Genomic DNA, 23,159 nt, shown 5'->3' with positions numbered 1-23,159 from the left:
GCGCGTGCTTGAATTTGTGTGTGTGATATTGAGTGGGATTTTGTGTGTGCGTGTTTCTACGTACGTGTGTGAGTATTCGACGTGATCATAATGTGATATGGTCAGTTGGAGAGCTGATGGAGATAAGCTACCATATGGTAGAGCAGGAGGGAGGGGAGAGACTGCATGAGGGAGGGGCGGGGGAGAGAGAGCGGGGGATGGAGGGAGAGTGGCAGAAAAACAGAATAAGAGGTGGAGGAAAGAGAGAGAGAGAGCAGAGAGGGAAAGCAAGAGAAACATAGAAAGGAAAATAAAGGAGAAGCAGAAAGGATGACAAAGGGGTGAAAAGCAGGGAACAGCAAAAGGAACGGGCTGGTTGGTGAGGAGGGAGGAGAGGACGAGCGGGAGAGAGAGAGAGGGTGAGAGAGGGAGGGTGAGAGAGAGAGAGAGAGAGAGAGGGGGAGAGAGAGAGACAACGAGTGAATGAGACAGCTACTACACCTTATCTGCAAAATAATTGGTTAATAAAAAACAAAACAATATGCATATATATATATAATATACTAACGCACCAACATACTCACCTGTACACTAAAACTCACACACACTAGTACACACACACACACACACACACACACACACACACACACACACACAAACATACATACGCACACACACACACACACACACCCCATTAGTATATGTATAAACAAGATATTAAAAGGGTGTAAAAACGTTATATTTATAATTGTTATTATTAAAGAGGAAAATATAGTGAGTGTGTATATATATATATATTAATTTTAATAAGGGTATTCCTCACTGCCTGATCTCAATTTAATTGAATTGTTTACCTGTCATTGTACGTATCTAATATAATAATTTCTTTTTTTGTATAACAAATGATTGAAAGTAAATCTCTCACGATTAGCTCATGGAACATCCAAGGTTTATACTCTTCTGTCTACGGAGCAAAGAGTTCAAACCAAGAGTTTCTCTCATGTATAGATGGCCATGACATTGTCATACTTTTAGAAACATGGTGTCGGCAGGACACAGACTCTCACTGTCCCCCAGGATACACAGAAATCCTACTACCATCCCTCAAACAGAAAAGTACCAAACGTGGCAGAGACTCTGGCGGGGTTATTGTATGGTACAAAAGCGAGTTATCAAACCAATTAAAACAAATTAAAAAAGCACCAACACATATCTGGCTTAAATTAAACAAAATCACCATCAAATGTGACAGTGATTTATATATATGTGCAGCCTACACTCCCCCTCAGGAATCACCATATTTTAATGAAAACTTTTTTGACAATCTCCAAGTAGAGATCAACCACTACCAGGCCCAGGGTAATATCTTGCTGATTGGAGACCTGAATGCCAGAACAGGATGTGAGCCTGACATGGTTGATGCTGCTTGTAAGAATCACATCTTTAGACAACCCTCACTGTACCATACCTACACGATCTCCCAGAGAAACAACCCTGATCGTATTGTAAACAAAACGGGCAAAGAATTAGTGCATCTCTGTCGCTCCCTAGGCCTGTACATGCTCAATGGTAGGACCAGAGGGGACTCTTTAGGAAGGTTCACATACTGTTCAACTCTTGGAACTAGTGTAGTCGACTACGCTATCACTGACGTGGACCCCTCCTCCATCAGCGCATTCACTGTCAGACCTCAGACACCACTAACAGACCACTGTCAGATAAATGTCTATCTGAAAACAAATGGACAAAAAAATAACAAACAACCTGAGCCCTGCAAAATGTTTGAACTACAAACATCATACAAATGGGCTCCTGACAGTGATGACACTTTTAAAAATATATTAACTTCTCCTAAAATTACCAACCTAATTCATGATTTTCTCTCTGCAAAATTCCAAACAAATCAATCTGAAATAAATAGGGCAGTAACAGAAATTATTAAAATCTTTCACAAATCCGCCAATAAAGCAGGTCTTACTAAAAAGAGTTATAAGACAAAACAGAAGCCCAAAGGTGATGAGTGGTTTGATGAAGACTGTAAAAACATCAGAAAAAAATTAAGAAATCTGTCTAATCAAAAACACCATCAACCTCAAAACACAGACCTGCGTCAGAATTATGCCGAAACACTGAGAGAATACAAACGAACTCTAAAGCAAAAAAAAGGAAAACATTACAATCAAAAGCTAAAAGAAATTGAAGACTCAATTGACCAAAATCTATTCTGGAAAAAATGGAAGAACTTAAACAAAAATGAAAACAAACACTTAACCATTCAAAATGGTCACATTTGGAAAACACATTTTGAAAACCTGTATAAAGAAATGCCACTTAACAGTCTTAACTCTAACCAGAAACAGATACAAGATAAATTACGAATACTTGAAACAACCATCAAGAACAATCAGGACCCACTTGATTACCAAATTACAATAAAAGAACTAGAAGACAATATAAAAAAATTAAGATCAGGAAAAGCCAGCGGTCCTGACAGTATCAGGACAGAGATGCTTAAAAACAGCACTCCTGAGCTGCAGCAGGCCCTGCTTAAGCTGTTCAACCTGGTCCTTGAAGCGGGCTGCTTCCCTGAAATATGGAGTCAAGGGTTTATTTCCCCAATATTCAAGAGTGGAGACAAATTAGACCCAAATAACTACCGAGGCATCTGTGTGAGCAGTAACATGGGGAAGGTCTTCTGCAGCATTATCAATGCCCGAATGCTGGCCTTCCTTACGGAACACAATGTCTTGAGTAAAGCACAAATTGGCTTCCTACCAAATCACCGCACTACTGATCATGTTTACACCCTACACACCCTAATAGATCAACACATATACCAAAACAAACAAAAAAAGATTTTTGCATGCTTTATTGACTTTAAGAAAGCTTTTGATTCAATCTGGCAAGAAGGATTATACTATAAAATTCTCCAAAGTGGTATAGGAGGTAAAGTTTATGACATAATCAAATCAATCTATGTCAAAAATAAGTGCGGGATAAAAATTAACAATAAAAGAACGGACTTCTTCACTCAAGGACAAGGTGTTCGCCAGGGATGCAACTTATCTCCAACGCTCTTCAATATCTACATTGATGAGCTAGCAGTATTGTTGGAACAATCTACAGCCCCTGGCCTCAACCTGAATAAAAGGGAGGTAAAATTCCTACTCTATGCGGATGACCTGGTGCTGTTGTCACCCACAGAGCAGGGCTTACAGCAACATCTGGATCTGCTAGAGCAATACTGTCAGAACTGGGCCCTGACAGTAAACTTTAAAAAGTCTCAAATAATGATCTTCAAGAAAAAGCCCAGATCTCAGGAAAACAAACATATATTCACTCTAGGAAACACCACACTAGAGCACACCCTGTCCTATAACTACCTGGGGATCAAAATCAGTGCCTCTGGAAACTTTGGACTGGCAGTGAATGCGCTGAAGGAGAAAGCCTCTAGAGCCTTTTTTGCAATTAGAAAAAAATTCCATAAAATAGACATACCAATTAGAATCTGGACTAAAATATTTGATAGCGTAATAGCACCAATAGCTCTATATGGCAGTGAGGTATGGGGTCCACTCAGTCAGCATGACTACACTAGATGGGACAAACATCCAATAGAGGCCCTGCATGCTGAATTCTGTCGAATTATATTGAATATACAAAGGAAAACACCCACCAATGCATGCAGAGCAGAATTAGGCCGATATCCATTAATTATAAACATCAAAAAAAGATCACTAAAATTCTGGATACATCTCAAATTAAGTCCCCAAGATACTCTGCAATTTGAAGCACTGAAAACCGAAGAATTGAACCCCCAAAAGAGTCCTTTCAGTCAGCTGGTCATGAGACTAATTAACCAACCAACACCTAACATTGCCCCACCTCAGACCAGCACTGCTTCACAATCACCAATCAGAGTAAACCAAATTGTCCAACAAACCAAAAAGGCCTATCTGGAACATTGGAACAACCAAACCAAAAAACAAAACAAACTAAGTTGCTATCGGGCCCTAAACAGAAACTATGAATTGGCTAAATATCTTTATACTGTAAAAGACGTAAAACAGAGACAGATCCTGACCAAATACAGGATCAGTGACCACAGTCTGGCCATTGAAAAAGGCAGACATAAGAAAACCTGGTTACCAGAAGAGTCCAGAGTGTGTGGCCACTGTACTACAGGTGAGGTAGAGACAGAGATGCACTTTTTACTACACTGCCAACGGTACAGACATACCAGACAGCATTTCTTTGATAAATTTGAATCCCTTGTACCATCATTCACCACACTGTCTGATAATGAAAAGCTAAAAGTGCTCTTAGGGGAGGGACACACAGCCCCCCTATCTGGACGATTTCTAAAAGAGTGCCATGAAATCAGGGAAAACCTGAATGTAATGTGACCAGCCTTGAAATCCTATTTGTAATATGTGTTGTCCATCTCAATGTAGCTATTTACTTAGGTTGTTTTTGTTTCGATTTGTTGTTTTCTGCTCTCGACACTTTGTTGTTACCACATGTTCCGGACGATACAGACTGTTGTTCCTTATGTTGTGTTTGAATATTGTTGTTGATGTATGGTTGTCTGTTATTGTGCGTCTTGCTTTGGCAATACGGTTGAAATGACTGTCATGCTAATAAAGCTGAATTGAATTGAATTGAATTGAGAGAGAGAGAGAGAGAGAGAGAGAGAGAGAGAGAGAGAGAGAGAGAGAGAGAGAGAGAGAGAGAGAGAGATAAAGGACACAGGCATGACCAGAGAACATGATCAGGTAACCCCACAATCTTGAATCAAAGTGTAAAAAAAGAAAATACTGTAACTGTACAAGGTAAGCTGCACCAGACAGCAGGACTCACCCCAGGTCCTGGTCAGAGGAGCATCCAGCGCCTGGTGCTCCACAGAGCAGGTGTACACATCCCCCCCCTTCAGGGGTGAAGTCCAGGGTAGCAAACATGTGGAAGGAGCTTTGGGGACGTTGTGCCCCATCGGGGCGCCTTCAGTCACCTGCTGGTGGTTCCTGGTCCACCTGAATGTCACAGGGGGAGGGTAGAACTGGTCCACCAGGCACACCAGAGTGTTGGTCACACCCACCTCCTCATAGTGTTTGCGGTACAGGGTCACCACTGGGGGATCTGTGTGGGGGAAAGAGTGTGAAGGTGTTGCATGCACACACACAAACATACACTGTGTGCTGGAGAAGAACGTGAATGCAATACATCATAAGTATCTCTGTATGTCTGAGGAATAGACAAGGTTGTTAATACTGCCACCTAGCTGACACACTGTGATTTTCGTTTGTGTGATTTAAACAGTGTTCACACTTATTATTTACAGGAAGCTGTACAAGAGCAACCGCAAAATACAAAATCATTCTTATTTTATTATTCTCAGAGAGAGTATAGTTGTATTTGTATATTGTATACTATATACATGTACATATAAGTATAATTCAAATCAATTTGAATGTAAAACAAGCTACATTTTTTAATTGTAGCCTACATTTCCGACAGTGAAAATGTAGTCTCTAAAATAAATAATCAAAAAATTGACATCCAAACATTCAATTTAAATTTCTAAAATGTAAACCTCAAATCCATTTTCATGTTCTCAATGTAGATCTTGGAAGTTTGTCGAAACATACTGTTTTATTTTTACAAACAAAATGGCATGGCAAAATGTCCTTGTTTGTGGTTTGAAGTGGGTTGTAATGTTAAGAGAAAGGACATATTGTAGTGACTTGTGTTATTGTCTCCTGTCTTCAGTGGAGCCCTCGGTTCATCTGAGGTCAGAGACCCCCCCTAACAGCAAACACACCACCATGCTGAAGTGCAGCGCCTACAGGTCAGACCCCTTTATTTTGGCGTTACATATGTACATTTTATTCATTTAGCAGGAGAGTTATCCAAAGTGACATATAACATATATTGTAAAACACAGCACAAGATCAAGGATCATAAGTACATGCATCGATCCTTATTTCCTTGTATCCAAAACATAACATTCAGATATTGTTTTTACTCATACCTTTTGTGTGTGAAAAAGTATACTGTTGAGAGATCTTTGGTGAGCAGTGTGGTAACGACTGATTGATCATTTCATTAACTAATCAATCAATTGACTGACTGAATCATTGCAGTAACATAACCTTACCTCTTATATCCTTACCTCCTATATCCTTATCCCTTGTTCCTCTGGATTCCGAATCAATTGATTTATTGTTCAGTTGACTGATCAATCAACCAGTCTATCGCTTACTTCTGACTCCGCCCCCAGATTCTATCCTAAAGAGATCCAGGTGACGTGGATCAGGAATGGGCAGGATGTGACATCAGACATCTCCACCGAGGACCTATATGACGGGGACTTCTACTTCCAGCACCACTCCTACCTGGAGTACACGCCCACACCTGGGGAGGAGGTGTTCTGCATGGTGGAGCACGCCAGCCTCCCTCGCCCCAAGATCTTCCGCTGGGGTAAGATAACCTTAGCGATAACCTAAGGTAACCTAAGATAAACCATGCCTCTACCTGAGGGGGTAAGATAACCTACCCACAGTACCTTCTGCTGAACCATCATGGACACATTACTCAGAAACAGATTATTGGTTGTTGAATGTAATAACAGCATGTTGATTGTAGAATGTACTGATTGGTTGTAGAATGTTATGATATAATATTAATCGTAGAATGTGACAATAGAACGCTGAGAGTCTCTTTAAATTCTGTGGAACCTCAGATCCCTCCATGCCCGTGTCAGAGAGGGTCCAGCTGGGTATAGGAGCGTTAGGTGTGTTCCTGGGGCTGGTGGTGCTCACCGCCGGCAGCCTGTACTACAAGAGGAGGCCCATAGTGGTGGTACGGACTCCCTCGACTGTTGAGCTGCAGAGCAGGCAAGAGACAAACTTGAATGTCAATGAGACTCTGAGTCAGGAAGCTTGCATGTGATACATTGCTTTAGATCATTTGGTTTTTATTTTGTTTTGTGTTTGTGTGGCGGGCATCAGCTTTCAAATTGTATTCTTTTAAGTTTGCTTAATGGGAATTTACACTGCACTTTATAAAATAGATGCTTAAAATAATGGTGAAATTAGGCACTATGACTTACATTTAGTCATTTAGCAGACTTAGTATAATCACCTTGTTTAATTTTTTTATTACTTTTCTAGCTTTGAAAAGGTGAAGCATTTAATTGATATGCTGATAGATTCACTGTAATAATGGATTTTTTAAATAAATAAAATAAAGTTTTCCATCGCTGTTGAGGTGTCCCATTTCTTAGTTTTACATCGACGTGTGACACCACGTCATCCTGCCACTAGATGGCGTACTTGGGCAGGAAAGATGGTGATATCTGCTTCCAACCTCTGTGTTTGACGACCCAATGTAAAATACTGTCTGATTGCATTTCATATCGCTCCATGCTGTTAATTGCCATTGTTAAAAGTAAAAAGCTTTTCGCGGACAAGTTAAACTTGGGAGTTTCTCAAAACGGGCCCGGTATTTCTGAACGTATCTGATCCCCGGTCAGTTCTGGGTTCGTTTCTCTCCCGGTCCCTGCTCTGATTCTAACATAACAACAGATCCTGGATCAGCAGCTAAGCGCTCCTCGTGGCAGGGACCACGTGTCCCACTCACCAGCCGCTGAATGAAGCCATGTGCGTGACTGCAAGATGGCGACGCGGTGGGGAGGAAAAGAGGAGAATATAATCACAGGCAACACCGAATTTCTGGTCACAAACACGCTAAATGAGGTACGTATTTGAAATATATTAGTTTTTTTTTTTTACACGAGACAGAAAATTATTTTTGCCCCGTCTTATTTTAGCCATTTTTAAGGCTTGAACGAGGCCATCACACACGCGGTACTTACACGTGGAAATGGTCATGGCAGCTAGCTAGTACATTAGGATACAGACACATGGTTAGCCTAGCTTGCTAGCCATCTGATAATCTCCGATGCCAGCGCTTTTCCTCGAAGTGTAAAATTACCTTTCACATAAATAACTATCTAATATTAGTCATATGTTCATGTTGTTAGCGTGCGTTGTTTAAATTGTAAATTTTCCGAAATCGAAATTGTGAAAAGGCGTTTTCGTAGCTAGCTAACCTTAGCTGTAAGCGTACACTCTGTACTTTAAGCGTTCTGTACTGAGCCATGCGGAAGCCAATATGATCAGCTGTTAAAAGGACTGTTGGTTTCTCCCCGAGAGATTCACAATCACTTTGGGTGGTGACGTTTACTAATCACATATCTGGCATCCGTTAAACAATAACTAACTTGAGAAATTGCAGTGTATGTATGTTGTGGAATGCAAAAAACATCAAAGGCAAAACTATTGCCACTTGTTTGCCGGATAGCTAGCGGAACCAAACCACGTCCCTGGCAGTGTGTCTGTCTGTCCAATGTATATCACCCGTCAAGTTTGTCCCAAGAAGACAAGAATACATGATAGACATCAACAACAATATCCCAACGGCAGACTGTCAAGTACACTAGTTCAGTACAATAGCTATTGTTATCCAAGTTAGACTAGTTGCTTGATAGTAAGCCCTTGACGTTGAAGTCAGTCGGAATTCCAAACTAGTATGGTTTATTCTCACATATGATATAATGTCGTATTTTATCCATGTATTTCATGAACGTTCTCCAGTAAAGAATAATGCAGACTTGAGATATTGTATGTGTGACCTCTATGATAGTCAGGGTAGTCAGATGGCTGAGCGGTTAGGGAATCGGGCTATTAATCAGAAGGTTGCCGGTTCGATTCCGGCCGAAGGCGCTTCACCATACTTGCTTCGAGGGAATGGCCCTGTACTTACTGAAATATTAAGCATGGCCGAATTCTGCATTACTCTATCATAGTTCTTGCAGTCAGACACTATGCAATATCAACACACCTATCCAACTCAATATGACAATGAGATCCTAATCGTGATCTTATCAGTTTGAGGAAGGTGTACAATCGCACACACACAGTCTATTAACACACAGGCGACCACTAAGCTACATCTTGGGTGCAGGTTCACATCCCCCCGTGCTTTGCTTTGGATAAAAGTTGGCTAAATTAATTTATTATTATTATTAAATTTTCATCCACACCACCAGGGTCTCTGGTTGGTCTACATACACTCCAGGTTACTTCTATGTATCACAACATTCTGTTTTCATGATCATCAGCATATTCAGTTTGTTTAAGAGGTCAAAAAACTAAACGGAAGTTCAGGCGAACACCTAGATTGTCTCTTAAATGTCATCTTATTTGTGAAGAAGGTGATTGAAGTGGAGCTAGGGAGAGTATTGAGACCCAGCCCTGGGCGATAGATTACATGAGAACATCATGTGATTCGGTGTGCGCGCGAACGTTCCGAATCCCGTGTAAATAAACTACTGTTTACTACTACGCTGTTCTGGGGAAGGCGGAGGACGATGTGAGGCGTGTGGAGATGGACACGCACTCCTGTCTCGACTCCTCCATCCTGGCCATGTTTGAGGACTCTTCCACACCAGCAGAGGTCAGTAGAGTTCACAGGTCAATAGTTCGTAGCTACACAATTAATTGTGCAAGTTTATAAAGTATATCTTTTAATACAACATTTTAGTTTTAATTATTTTGCTTGTATAACCGTTTAGAGTATTGATATATCCATTGCCTTTTGAAAGTTCCCACGTATAATCATTTACATTACATTACATTTAGCAGACGCTCTTATCCAGAGCGACTTACAGTAAGTACAGGGACTTTCCCCCCGAGGCAAGTAGGGTGAAGTGCCTTGCCCAAGGACACAACGTCATTTTGCACAGCCGGGAATCGAACTGGCAACCTTCTGATAACTATCCCGCTTCCCTAACCGCTCAGCCACCTGACTCCCCGTTGTGCTCTTTTCCAAGAGCACAACCACAAGTGTCACTAAAAGTTCTCCTCTGGTTGAGCCTCTATCTCTTTTAGGGATAGAGAAACACAGCCGACACCTTATTTCCATGACTACCCCTTCATATCTAGCCTCTTTCTAACGGTGTCCCTGTGCTGTGTGCCCCTCCAGGCCAGGAGCAGGGTGGAGGAGGAGAGTGAGACCAGTCTGCTGTGTGCCCTGACGGAGATACTGGACAGCGTAGGAGATGAAGCCTTGTCTCCCTTCGACAGCCTGCCAGACTCCGCCCTGCTGTCCAGCCACCGACGCAGGGACAGCCCTCCGGTGAGTGTGTGTGTGTGTGTGTGTGAGAGGGGATATGCGTGTGAGAGAGGGTGTGTGAGTGAGTGTTCATACTAACCCTAGAGAAATAATTTAAAAAAATGTTATAGTTATCCCTTTCTTTCTGGTTGAAGGTCGTTATCAGTGAAAAGCTCAGGAGTTCTGCTACTGCAGCCAAACCGACCAATGAGTGCCCGCCTCCCTCCCCTCAACCAATAGAATCAGGATCACAGAGAACGGAGGCGGAGCAGGAAGTCTTCACCTCTGCATCATTGGTCAACCTGGTGAGACTCATGCACCCCTACTGTCTCCGGGTGTGCCTGGAGGAGGAGGGGAACAGCTGGGTCACCGCACCCAGGAGAAAGGCCTTCCCTTGGGGGGAAACAAGTTCGGATCACAGGGTAGCCCTGGAGGGGGAGATCTGGCGGTACGAGAAGCCGACGGACTCCGTCGACAGCGACGAGGAGATTGACGTAGACGTTTCTGACGACGACAGTCCGGCGAAGAGGATGAAGAGAGAGGGTGAAGCAGAGGAGGGCGGGAGGAAAGGTGGAGAGAGAGACGGAGGCGAGGTGAAGACTCTGAGAGGGGTGTTGGTGAAATCGGACGAGGACAGCGTCAGGAGTCAGACCGCCAAGGAGAAGAAGAGGGTGAGCTTCGCCCCAGTCCTGGTGACGTCGTACCAGATACCGGCAGCGGAGGAACCCGACTTGAACCAGCTTCCAGACCTCAGTGAGCTCACGGGTGGACTCGTTCCCATCACCCTGACAACGACGACATCCCCCGAAAACCCCTCCTCCCCCTTCTCAGAATCCTCCGCGAAACCGTCCACGGACGACGGTAGCGGTCGTGGTGAGTTGTCGGAGGTTGCGTTGCTTCCTGCGCCTGGAAGCGACCCCAAACCCAAACCTCTCAGCCTCCAGCAGTACCGGCAGCTCCGGCAGGAGAAGCGACTCCCTCTGGTGGAGAAACAAGGTAACTACACCACCAGGTGGCCCTCGCTCCTGGAGACTCCCAAAGAGCTCACACCCATCCCCTGTCTGCGTGGGACCGGACTTCACAAACCACCGGGTCACCACGTCACACCTTGCTCAGATGGGATTCGAACCCATGATCACGAACGTGACGTCGGTGGGTTCGGATCTGAAGTCGACGGGAGGAAGGCTTTGTCTCCCGCCAGGCCGGTGGTGCAGCTCAAAGCTGTCGAAACTACAAGCAGCAAAGACTCAGGCGTCCGCGGGCCGAAGCGAGTGAGGGTCGGGATTAAGACCAGGGCAACATTGCCTGCGACTGTAAACCTATGTAATCCCACACCGGTAGCGGGTGTTACCCAGATTAAGACTAGTCCAGAGAAGAGATCCAGTCCCGACAAAAGGTTGTTATTGGTCAGCAGTGATCCTCCTAATCCCGTCCTCGTTCCTTTGTCCTCCGGCCGTCCCTCCGTCGATCCGTCCGACCAACCTCCACCGTCCACCCTCCCCTTCCCGGTGCCAGGGCCCAAAAAGGTCTTCTGTAACTGGGATCCCAACCTCAAAAGCACCAGTCTCCTCCAGGAGATCCAGAAAACGTTTTCCAAAGCACATCTTCCAAAGGAACCTGTAACCATCAACTCCCCAACTGTTACACCAAGTCCAACTGTTACACCAACACCTACACCAATCAAACCCAAAGCAGAGACTTGTAAGCAACCACAACAACAGTACTACACTCACAGCACAAGAAACAAACTTGAATCTTTCCCAAAGAGGCCACAGCTTCCTTCCTCCCGGCCCTCCATCACGCCCCCCATCCCTGCCCAAACCCTCAGCCCAGAGGAGGAGACTGCAGACGGGACACGCCTCAGGACTGTTCCCCCTGGTCCTCCATCCACCACCTCCACCCAGGGAAGCATCGTCACACAGGCCCCCGCCTGTGATTCAGGTAAGCGGAAGAGCGAAATCTCATACTTGATCGCAGAGGAGCATTCCAGAACGTCTACGTAAAGTTATAATATTACGTTATATTAGTGTTACGTTTTAGTGATTTAGCCGTCGCCTTGGTGTGTATAGAAAACACAGCAGAGGTTCAGGAGAGAGGGCGGAGGAGAGAGGGCGGAGGAGAGAAGAAGAGATGGAAAAGCTAAACAAAATATACCTCAGAGCTTGGAAATGCTCTCTGGATTTTGTAATAAGCCAACCATGTTACTGAAAAAAAAGGGTTTTTAATGAGATTCTATTTTTTTCTCCTCATGTCCTTCTTCTTCTCTGCGTTGCAGGTATAGAAGCCACTGATCTGACCAGCCTGCTGGAACAGTTTGAAGAAACACAAGGTGCAACCAATCGCAATGTCTATAAACAGTAACTTAAAAATAAACACAAGATGACGTGTTAACTTACCACAATGTTTGGGTTGAGATGGAGATATTTCTGTCCTCTTTGTGGCCTTGCCTGGTTTGTTACATTTAGTCATTTAGCAGACGCTCTTGTTCAGTTTTGTTTTCCTCCACCGTTTTTCTGACAATGCCATTTTGTCATCCTTTTACAGCCAATGAGAATAACCCAGAGGGCCAGACCCCCACACCAATAGGGGGCAGCACTGCAGCACGGCCCCTTTCAGAACCAGAACAGATCAGAACGCCAGACTCTATCCTATCTCCCACCACGGAACACTTTAAAACTCAGGCCTCTGGGGTTCCGGAAGCTCTCGATATTCCGGAACAGCTTTTCGGAATCGTGGACGACGCCACCACCCCGGAACCCCTCAGCGATGAGATCGTTCTCGGCGGTTGGGAAATCGCCCCTGCTTCACAGCGTTGGAAACCCCTTGCCCCCGCAACCCCCCAGAAGAAACAGCCGGCGTGCCCCAAACTCCCCCTTCCCAAGGCCATCCAGATCATTGACCCCCGACCCCTGCCCACCAGAAAATCCCAAGCCAGCTCCCCCAAGCCCGCCGCCCCCCCCCCAACCACCTTCCAGATTCAGATAGCTGTGTCTGTGTCCTCTGACCATGACTACTGTGTGTGTCAGGACCAGCCAGCAGCTAATGCTACACAGTGCATCAAGACACAAGCTGCGGGCTACAATGCTAGCGCTAACTCTGCCACCAAAAGACTGAGCACAGTGCTTGACGCCATCGCTAACAGTACGTTAAAAAACGTACAGCTGCAGGTGCGGAACACAGCCCTGGACCGCAGAACGGCAGAATCCGCCTTTGTCTCAAGCTGCAGCGCCACGCCTAGGTCGGAGGCCGGTACTGCCACGGAGGCTCATGAGGGGGAGGGGTCCAAGCCGTGCAGCCCCTCGCCGTCTCCCCCTCGCGCCGGGAGAGGGAGGGGGGAGACGAGACGGTATCGGGGGAGTTCCCATCACTCAGACTCCAGGTCCCCCCTCTCCTGCTCCTCTTCCTCCTCCTCTTCATATTCCTCTTCCTCCGGCTCGTCCTCCTCTCCGTCCAGGTCTCGCTCGCCTCGAAGGAAGAGGTATGCAGCAGTTTAGGATTATCGCCTCTCGTTTCTTTTTTTACAGAAAATGAGGTGAGGTCGTTAACTTACCACCTCTTTTTCTTTCTCTCTCTGTCTCTTGTCTCTCTCTCGCTTGTCTCTCTCTAGGTTCCGTCCCAGGCGCTCTGAGAGCAGCTCCTGCTCATCCTCTTGTTCAGGTTCTCGTTCCCCGACCAGACCCTACCGGATCCCCCACTGCAGAACCCGGCCCAGCAGAACCCGGCCCAGCAGATCCCGCTCCGGGACCGAGTCCTGGTCCAGGTCCCGGTCCAGATCCCCCGCACGACGCCTGCCCAGAGGCAGAAGGAGAGACATCTACAGGTTCGAAACCCCCATCTCTTTGGATAAAAATGTATTATTAATATTAAGAAGTGTGGGTTTTGTTTAACTTTTGTTGATAAAGCTGGATGAGGATTGAATAAGTCGAGGTGTCTCGTCAGTGGTTTACTTTGCTCTCCTCTTCTTCCCGGGAATTTATCTGTTTCTTTCTCTCGTTCTCTCTCCCTCTGTCTCGCTCTGTCTCTCTCTCTCCAGCCCGACGTACCATCCGACCAGCATCACTGAATCCAGGAAACGGAAACGACAGCAAGACCTGAAGATCCAGAAACTGGAAGCCATAGTGAGTTCAGAAAACATCCGTTTTAGCAACTAAGAGTTAAGCCTCTGCACTAATTTGTACATGTTTTACCAAGGTGTCAACAGGACGCATTTGTTGAGGAAGGTCGTCACTACGGCACTTTCTGACACCTCCTGTCCTTATTCAAAACAAGATGGCCGCTGAAACTTCTCCCTCTTCTTCTGTGGTGTGTGAGCAGGACGAGCGCAGGGTGGTGTATGTGGGCCGCATCAGGAGGACCATGACCCACGAGGAGCTGAGGGAACGCTTCTCTCTGTTCGGAGAGGTGGAGAACTGCTCCCTGCACTTCAGAGACAGAGGGTGAGACACACACACACAGACACACACACACACAGAAGGTTAGACACACACAGGCGCACACACACAGAGGGTTAGACACACACAGGCACACACATAGAGGGTGAGACACACACACACACAGAGGCACACACACTTGCAATACTGACGTGACCCTGCCTGCGTCTGCGGTTCCCACAGCGACCACTACGGCTTTGTGACGTTCTACAACATGGAGGACGCATTCTCCGCCATCGAGAACGGCACCAAGCTGCTGAGACGGCCCGACGAGCTGCCCTTTGACCTCTGCTTCGGGGGCAGGCGGCAGTTCTGCAAGTCCGGCTACGCCGACCTGGGTGAGAGCCTCTTGATTGGTCGACTTGAAAACTTGTTCTCTGGGCGATAACAGATCTTCACGTGATTGGTCGTCTTGTCTGGTAACCAGTCGAGTTGGAGATGGCTTGGATTGAGAATTGGTTAGGATTGTGGATAGATGATAATGATAATTATGCACAGGTTGTCTCTCAAGGGAGGTAGCTAGCTGTTGTGCTTTTCTCAGAGCCATTTTGAGTCAGTCATGGCTTGTTTCTCTCCCAGGGGAAAACAATGAAAAAATACCAGAAATTATGAGAAGATGTCTTGCTGCATTCCTGTGAAATTCTGCCTTATGACACCATTACTACTCTGATCCTTCCCCCTCACCCCCCCTCCCTCCCTGATGACCATTTGGAATCGTTGATGTCACGTCACCATGGTGACCGTGTGTTGCTGTTGTCTTTTCCAGACTCTAACCGGGATGTGGACCCGCCCCCCGCCCCAAACAGGCTGGGAGAGCTGGACTTTGACTCTCTCCTAAAGCAGGCCCAGAAAAACCTAAAGAGGTAGCAGGGTGAGAGAGGGGAGGGAGGCGTAGGTGGAGGTGTGGAGGGAGGGAGGGTGGGTTAGGGTGCGAAGTGGAGAGGAGTGGTAAATATTTTCCTCAAGGTTCAAGAGGTAGCAGGAGAGAAGTGAGGAAGGAATCACAGAGGAGTTAGGCTTCAGATATACCTCAGAACTTGGAAATGCTTTTTCTGTTTCTGAAAAGTAGTTTTTTTGTGTAGCACTATATTTGCAATTATATTGCTTATAGCATTTAATCAAGTCACTTTTTTTTTACGTTGTTGTGTTATGCAATTTAACAAAATCTTTGCTTTGAAGATTTGTGATGCAAAAAATGCAAAATGATTGTGGACACCTTGTAAATATTCTTGTTTACATAATTACTGACTTCATATCTTAAGTGTGATGTGTTTTGTTCATAAAGTGCTTTTTCCCAAGTTTTAAATGGAAAATATGACATTATATTTGAATAAATAAAACTGGTTGTTTAAATTTGCTGCTTCTTTTGTTTCAATGGATCATTTAACAAGTAGCTCTTAAGCGCGTTTCCCTGCTCCAACACACCTGATTCAAATAAATGAGTCCGGTATCTAGATCTGTAGAAGCCTGGTAACGAACATGCATTGGAATCAGGTGTGTTGGAGCCAAGAAACATCTAAAACATGCAGGACAGGGGTTCCCTGAGGACCAGGGTTGAGAACCACTGCTCTAAACTATTTCTTTGTAAAACGGGTCCCTTCAAGATAAATAATGTAGTGTCCCTTTAAGATAAATAATGTAGTGTCCCTTTAAGACGCTCAACGTAGCCAACCCGGCAGTCCCTCAGGAAGGCACGCACGATTGTCTTTTAGACATTGATTTTGATGTTAATTGAACAGTCCGAACTATTTACTGTCTTTATCTTCTTTACTGTCGTAATATGCAACAGAGTTTTATTGTGCTGGGTTCTGAGGGGAGTGGATGTGCAATTCGCTATCAATAAAACAAAGTTGTGCGAAAGTTATTGCCGATACGCACGCACAAATCACCCACACGATTGGCTTGTTTATATGGAACCCAAAGTGTACCTGTAAAAGACAAAGATAACATCACTTATTCTCCGAGCTAACCAGGGGAAAGCGTATTATGCATGTCTGACAGATCATCGGATACCACGCATCGCGCACCATTATCATCAATATTAGCAAACCGAAGACGGACAACCTTATATCGGCGTGACCTCTTGAGAAAACCATGCCGAAGCCAATCGCCTCGCAGGGGGGATCGGAAGCGGAGAAGAGGCGCTTCATCAGCGGGGTGGTGGAGGGTGAGTGATGGAGGGTGATCGAACAAGAACTCGTTGAGAGCTGCTCCACAAATGTGTTACACGGGGAGGTTGCTATATAATTATCAGCCAATGGAAGTTATGACGCGAAATCAGACAAATTAAGACAACACAGTTAATAGGCTACGTCAACATTACCTTGCGTCCTTTGACGTTTTTTATTTATTTTGATCAATTGTCTTAACTCTTGTATTGAGTAAAGGCAACCATATGGGCTAGAGAAGTATCAACTAACCTGACCTTTGCTACATGCAGGGTTTTACGGGCGCCCGTGGACTATGGAACAGAGGACTGATCTATTCAGAAGGTAAGGAACTGTTCAGAGATCATAGACTGACATTTTGATACTAAATGCAAAAACGGGTTTCCAGATTTTCAATCTAGTACTCTCTCTCTCTCTCTGTCTGTCTCCCTGTCTCCCTGTCTCTCTCTATTTCACTCTCTCTCACTCACTATTCCACTCTAAATTCCTCTGAATACCCTGTCCTCTCTCCTCCTCCTCCCTCTTTCACAGGGAGCAGAAGTGGGGGTTAAACACCTACCTCTATGCCCCTAAAGATGACTACAAACACAGGATGTACTGGAGAGACCTGTACACCCCACAGGAAGCTGGTGAGGACTGGTACTCTCTCTCTTCACTCTTTCTCTCCCTCTCTCTCAGTCACTCACCCACTCCCTCTCTCTCTCTTCACTCTTTCTCTCTCTCCCTCTCTCTCAGTCACTCACCCACTCCCTCTCCCTCTCTCTTCACTCTTTCTCTCTCTCCCTCTCTCTGTCACTCACCCACTCCCTCTCTCTCTCCCTCTCTCTCTCTCTTCACTCTTTCTCTCTCTCCCTCTCTCTTTCAGTCACTTACCCACTCCCTCTCTCTCTCTCTTCACTCTCTCTTCACTCTTTCATTCCCTTTCTCTCCCTCTCTCTCAATCATTCACCCTCTCTCTCTCCCTCTCTCTCCCTCACTCACTCAAACATACACTATCTACATTATCCCCACCCTAATGCTTAAATATGTCAATTAAGACTAATCTAAATACCATAAACCTTGTTTATGCTGTTTTGTTGCATAGGAGATGGTGTTTATGGCTCCGATACGTCTTATCAGTAGTAGCCATCTCTCTCTCTTTCCCTCCCTCCCCCCCTCCCCCCCTCCCTCCCCCCCTCCCTCCCTCCATCCCTCCCTCTTTCCCTCCCTCCCTCCCTCCCTCCCTCTCTAGAGCAACTCAAAGCCCTGATATCTGCTGCAAAGCAGCACGATGTGGAGTTCATCTACGCCATCTCCCCCGGTCTGGACATCACCTTCTCCAGCTCCAGAGAGGTGGCCACCCTCAAGAGGAAACTGGACCAGGTCTGTTCCGGAACGGAGTGGGTGGGGTTATGGTTCTAGACAGTGGCAGGGGTTCTAGAACCGGAAAATTAAGGAGATAATGGTGGTTCTAGAAACCCGCCTGTGAGGGTTTGCCACAGAGAACGGCATCATCGCATCATCTCCCCCCTCCTCCTCCTCCCCTCCTCCTCCCCCTCCCCCCCCCCCCCCCCAGGTGCTGGGTTTTGGCTGCAGCTCCTTCTCTCTGCTGTTTGACGACATCGAGACGGAGATGTGTCCTGCAGACAGGAAGACCTTCAGCTCCTTCGCTCACGCCCAGGTCTCCGTCACCAACGAGGTCTACCTGCATCTGGGGGAACCGGACACCTTCCTGTTCTGTCCCACAGGTCAGAGAACACGACTAGAACCCTGCAGAACCCAGCTGATCTAATCTGATGGAATACCTTCAGTATGTGTGTGTACGTGTGTCTGTATGTGTGTGTTCTCTCAGATTACTGCGCTGCGTTCTGCACTCCTAACGTGTCCCAGTCCTCCTACCTCCAGACCGTGGGAGAGAAGCTGCTGCCAGGTGTGGACGTGCTCTGGACCGGTACGGAAACTCTGACCCCTAACCCTTAAACCAAGCCAAACACACCAGAACTGAATACAACTGGACTTTGAACTTTTGAGTCCATGAAACAAAGACCAAAAAATGAAAGAGAATACTGTTCTCTCCCCCTCCCCCCCTCCTCCCTCAGGACCCAAGGTGGTGTCCCACATCATCTCCGTGGCGTCCATAGAGGAGGTGTCCTGGGTGCTGCGGAGACCACCGGTCATCTGGGACAACATCCACGCCAACGACTACGACCCCCAGAGACTCTTCCTGGGGCCGTACAAGGTGTTCCATCAGGGTTCCTTCAGAACCATTTTAGGTGTTCCTTCAGAACCATAACGGTGTATAAGGTGTACCTTTCCAGAACGTTCCAACTGTCGTATTTCAACAACTTCCTCCTCTGATCTCTGACCTCTCCGTGACCTTCCTAAGGACCGGCCCGTGGAGCTGATCCCCAAACTGAGGGGAGTTCTGACCAACCCCAACTGTGAATTCTACCCCAACTTCGTAGCCGTCCACACCCTGGCCACCTGGTGCCGGTCCGGGGCGGGCGGGGCAGGAGGGGCGGGCGGAGCGAGGGATGTGGACATGAGTGAGTGGACGGGTAACCCATGACTGTCTGGTGTGAGAGCAGAGTCCTATTGTTCCATCCCCCTCTGACACATCCTTCCTTCCCCGTTCCCTCCCCCCTTCCCTTCCCTTCTCTCCTCCCCTCCTCTCCTCCTCCCTCTCATCTCCTTCTACCTCCCCCACCCCCCCTCCTCCTCCTCCCTCCCCCCCAGGTGAGGAGGGCCCAGGGCAGGAATCCTCTTTCTGCCCCCAGAGAGCTCTAACTCTGGCCCTGACTGACTGGCTGCAGGAGTTCCTCACCAACGACCAGGCTGGAGGTACGGGATATCACGCACACGCGTGCAAACACACAGCACAGACATGGATACACACATGCTACAGCACAACCCGTACTGTACAGAACATGCATGGCATATGTACATGCATGTAGGAAACACATGGATTCTCACATACTGGTAATGCTTGTGTCACGGCCACTGCCTGGACCCCTTGTTTTTGGTTTTGCCCTACCCTAGTGTTTCCCTGGCTCGTTGTCTACACCTGTGTCTCGTTCAGTTCTCGTTAGTTTCCTTGTGTCCACCTGTGTCTTGTTTGTTTCTGTGTATTTAGGTTCCAGTTTTGTGTCCAGTCTTTGTCTTGTCATTTACCCTTTGTCCCTGTGAGCACCCTGTCTGTTTCCCGGTTTTGCGTAATAAACCCTTTTGTTCGACAATGCCTGCTGACTCTCTTGCATGTGGGTCCTACCCCGCCTCTCGCCGTGACGGCTTGTCTGAATGTGTGGAACTTGATTTGGTTTGTCCGTTTTATTTGAGGGTTTAATCTGTGTGCAGTGAAATCCCTCTGGCACAGACAGGATTAGACTACTTTGGATGGTTTGCTGTCACAGACTGACACACACACTCTCTCTCCCTCCTCCCCCCCAGGCCTCCGCCCTCCCTCCCGCACCCTGAAGAAGGACTCCTCCGACGATGAGCCCATGCAGACGGAGGCGGGAGACCCCGTGCATGTGCCGGGCCCGGGGGAGAACCCGCTGTACACGGCAGAACCGCTCACCCTGGAGGACCTGGTTCTGCTGGCGGAACTGTTCTACCTGCCCTACGAGCACGGGCCGCGGGCCAGAACCATGCTGGAGGAACTGGACTGGCTGAAGAACCACAGCCAGCCAGCAGGACTGGGGGAGGACAAGCAGGTGAGGGGGGGAGGGAGGGGGGGAAGGAGGGAGGGGGTTTCTGCCTTTGTCTCACCATCTTTTCCTGTCACAAATCACACACACCTTTTTGTTCAAAATGTTTTTCAGAAAATATTTTTTCAACCTTTAGAAACTTTTAGTCTTTTTTTTTTTCATTTTCAAACGTTTGGAAACTCCCTCCCTCTCTCTCTTCCCCTCTCTCTCCCCCGCCTGCAGACCGCAGAGTGGAACTCGAGGGCCGATCGTTTCGACAACATGTGCGGCGCCGTAGTCCAGATGTTTAACCGCCTGTCCAACGCGCCCAACAGGAGCATCCTGTACGACCTGTACAACTACATCTGCGACATCAAGAGCGGCGTGGGCCTGGCGCGCGCATACGTCAAGACCCTGGGTAGCTATGACATCACAGTACAAGAGAACACTGGGTAGCTATGACATCACAGTACAAGAGAGCACTGGGTAGCTATGACATCACAGTACAAGAGAACACTGGGTAGCTATGACATCACAGTACAAGAGAACACTGGGTAGCTATGACATCACAGTACAAGAGAACACTGTGTAGCTATGACATCACAGTACAAGAGAATGCCTGTGTCAGAACACTGGGTAGATATGACATCACAGTACAAGAGAACATTGAGTAGCTATGACATCACAGGACATCGACCTATTCCCTCCACAGGGGGGCGTGGTCGCCCCTCGGCCCAGCTGATGAACAACGACCCAGAGCCCTGGGGGTTTAGAGGAGGGCTGTCTGGGGAGTTCCAGGTACCTTCACCCTGGCGGTGCTCCCACACCCCCTACACACCCTACACACCCCTACACACCCCCTACACACATCTTTATCACAGTTCATCTACGTTCACCACAATCACCAGTTGTGTTCCCCGTCGATGAGTGATGCTTCTAGGCCCTCTAATGGCACTTTCTCTGGGCTGTTTCACACTGTCCTCTGTTCCCGCAGAGAATGCTGCCCTGCCATGGCAACAGGGACCTGTTCCGTCAACCGCCCATGACAACGGTGTACTCCATCCGCCCCTACTGCCCCCAGGACCAGGTCTCTCTCTCCTTCACTCACGCCCGGGGGAGAAACATCTAGAAATCTATTGTCGACGCTTGTGAGATAGTCTAGAGTGGTCGGTGTCAGTAGATCGACTGTTGTTGATGTTGATGATGATGTTGTTGTTCCAGGCGGAGGTGCAGAAGGTCTGCAGAGAGATGCAGAGAGACGGAGAAGGCAAGATCCCTCCATCGGCACAGCCTGAGCTGCTCAGTGATGGGTGAGGACGACAGGAAGTGTGTGTGTGTGTGTGTGTGTGCGTGTGCGTGCGTGCGTGTGTCTTAGATGTGAATCTAAAACATGCCTTCAGTTATGGAATGAGTGTGTGATCCTCTGCAGTACTGGAAGGCGTGTCGTTGGGTTAGGGTTGTTCTGTTCTTAACCTTTCTCCCTCCCTCTCTCCTCTCTTCTCCCCTCCTTCACTCCTCTCTCCTCCCCCCCAACCCCAGGTTGTCAGCGGGCCGGCTGCCCCCCTCCCCCCAGTGTGGGTACATCCTGGAGGATGAGGGGGGGGTGTGTGGCTATGTCCTGGGCCTCACGGATGCCAAGGCAGCTGGCACACAGGTACACACCCCTCCTCCCTGTGTGGATTGTGACCGTCGGAGGAGTGTGTGTGTGTGTGTGGACGTGTTTCTCCATCAGAGTCTTACCCAGAGTCTTACCCTGTCTTATTCATCTCCTGCCTTCTCTCTCTCTCGCTCTCTCGCTCTCTCGCTCTCTCGCTCTCTCGCTCTCTCTCTCTCCCCTTGTTTCCCTCCTTCCTTTTCTACCTCCTCCCCCTCCCTTGCTCCAGAGGGCGCTGTCTGAGTCTGTGCAGGGAGACTTCCCCTCTCTGGTGACCATGCAGCTCCGCCCCCGCGTGTCTGACCCCGCTCCCGCGCACCGCATGATCAGCAGCCTGCTGGCGTCCCTGAAGACCAGCGGTGAGACGCACACACACAATCACGGACGAAAACAGTCACACAAACATACACACACAGTAGATCATTCAGACAGCAGCACTCAAGTAGATGGTTCACATATACAACAATCATACAACCAGAAACCGAATGAGGATCTTTCTCCTCCTTCCTACCTATTCAAGCATTTCTCTTCTCCCTCCCTCCGTCAGGGTCCAGAGGGGTGTTCTGTGAGGTTCGCCACGACGACCGAAGGATGCTGGACTTCTTCGCCAAGACCGGCTCCTTCGCACCTCTCAAAACGGCCGCCCTGCCTCCGGGCGTCGTTGCCATGGGAACGAAACTGTGATTGGACTCGGCCGGCGTGCGAGGTCGAGGAGGAACGCTACAGCCCGATGTTGTTGTTGTTGTTTATCTCATGGGTGTCTTCAGTCCGTAACCACGGTTGCAGTCGGTGTCTGTGGAGCGCTGCTGAGGTTTGTGCTGATGACGTCAGTGTCAATAAAGTTTTTCTAAATGCCCGTGTGCTGTGGCTGAATGACGTTTTTCCTCATTAACTTTGCGTGTTTCTGTGTAAACAGTGTTTCTTACTTGTATTTGTGTATTAAATATATGTGACCTTTCACACCAACAGTTAAGAACACACACACAAACAGGGTCCAAACAGTAACTGGGCAACACAGATTTTAATCTTTGAGGTTGTTGTGTTGGAAGTTGTTTGTTTTAGGGAGTTTATAAAGACAGAGATAAACATA

General features: G+C 47.3%; 3 protein-coding genes and 1 non-coding gene across 4 annotated transcripts; all 4 read left to right on the top strand.

Moving 5' to 3' along the window:
- The first annotated feature begins 1,253 nt into the window (after positions 1 to 1,253).
- On the top strand, positions 1,254 to 6,927 carry LOC134016582 (HLA class II histocompatibility antigen, DM beta chain-like). Its single transcript, XM_062455930.1, has 4 exons — positions 1,254 to 1,497; positions 5,746 to 5,824; positions 6,257 to 6,456; positions 6,719 to 6,927. The coding sequence occupies exons 1-4, from the start codon at positions 1,392 to 1,394 to the stop codon at positions 6,925 to 6,927; spliced, it is 594 nt and encodes a 197-aa protein (XP_062311914.1). The 5' UTR covers positions 1,254 to 1,391.
- A 1,886-nt stretch (positions 6,928 to 8,813) lies between these two features.
- LOC134016584 (small nucleolar RNA SNORA15) lies at positions 8,814 to 8,947 on the top strand. Its single transcript, XR_009929558.1, has one exon. It is a non-coding gene; the product is annotated as a small nucleolar RNA SNORA15 (small nucleolar RNA).
- A 391-nt stretch (positions 8,948 to 9,338) lies between these two features.
- Positions 9,339 to 15,484, top strand: LOC134016579 (peroxisome proliferator-activated receptor gamma coactivator-related protein 1-like). The gene is made up of 10 exons (XM_062455927.1): positions 9,339 to 9,495; positions 10,024 to 10,176; positions 10,308 to 12,093; positions 12,428 to 12,481; positions 12,697 to 13,630; positions 13,760 to 13,972; positions 14,186 to 14,270; positions 14,467 to 14,588; positions 14,766 to 14,920; positions 15,349 to 15,484. The coding sequence occupies exons 1-10, from the start codon at positions 9,427 to 9,429 to the stop codon at positions 15,447 to 15,449; spliced, it is 3,672 nt and encodes a 1,223-aa protein (XP_062311911.1). The 5' UTR covers positions 9,339 to 9,426; the 3' UTR covers positions 15,450 to 15,484.
- A 777-nt stretch (positions 15,485 to 16,261) lies between these two features.
- On the top strand, positions 16,262 to 22,925 carry ogal (O-GlcNAcase like). The gene is made up of 17 exons (XM_062455929.1): positions 16,262 to 16,749; positions 17,023 to 17,074; positions 17,282 to 17,379; positions 17,982 to 18,112; positions 18,306 to 18,477; positions 18,582 to 18,680; positions 18,829 to 18,968; positions 19,116 to 19,275; positions 19,466 to 19,570; positions 20,177 to 20,442; positions 20,659 to 20,833; positions 21,128 to 21,213; positions 21,410 to 21,502; positions 21,637 to 21,725; positions 21,955 to 22,069; positions 22,299 to 22,428; positions 22,617 to 22,925. Exons 1-17 carry the CDS (start codon positions 16,677 to 16,679, stop codon positions 22,751 to 22,753), a joined length of 2,121 nt encoding a protein of 706 aa, XP_062311913.1. The 5' UTR covers positions 16,262 to 16,676; the 3' UTR covers positions 22,754 to 22,925.
- The last annotated feature ends 234 nt before the right edge of the window (positions 22,926 to 23,159 follow it).

Source organism: Osmerus eperlanus, unplaced genomic scaffold, assembly GCF_963692335.1.
Source record: "Osmerus eperlanus unplaced genomic scaffold, fOsmEpe2.1 SCAFFOLD_77, whole genome shotgun sequence".
In the NCBI taxonomy this organism is placed as follows: Eukaryota; Metazoa; Chordata; class Actinopteri; order Osmeriformes; family Osmeridae; genus Osmerus; species Osmerus eperlanus.
Note: the sequence above shows the minus strand (reverse complement) of the source record. Positions and strands in the feature narration are given on the sequence as shown.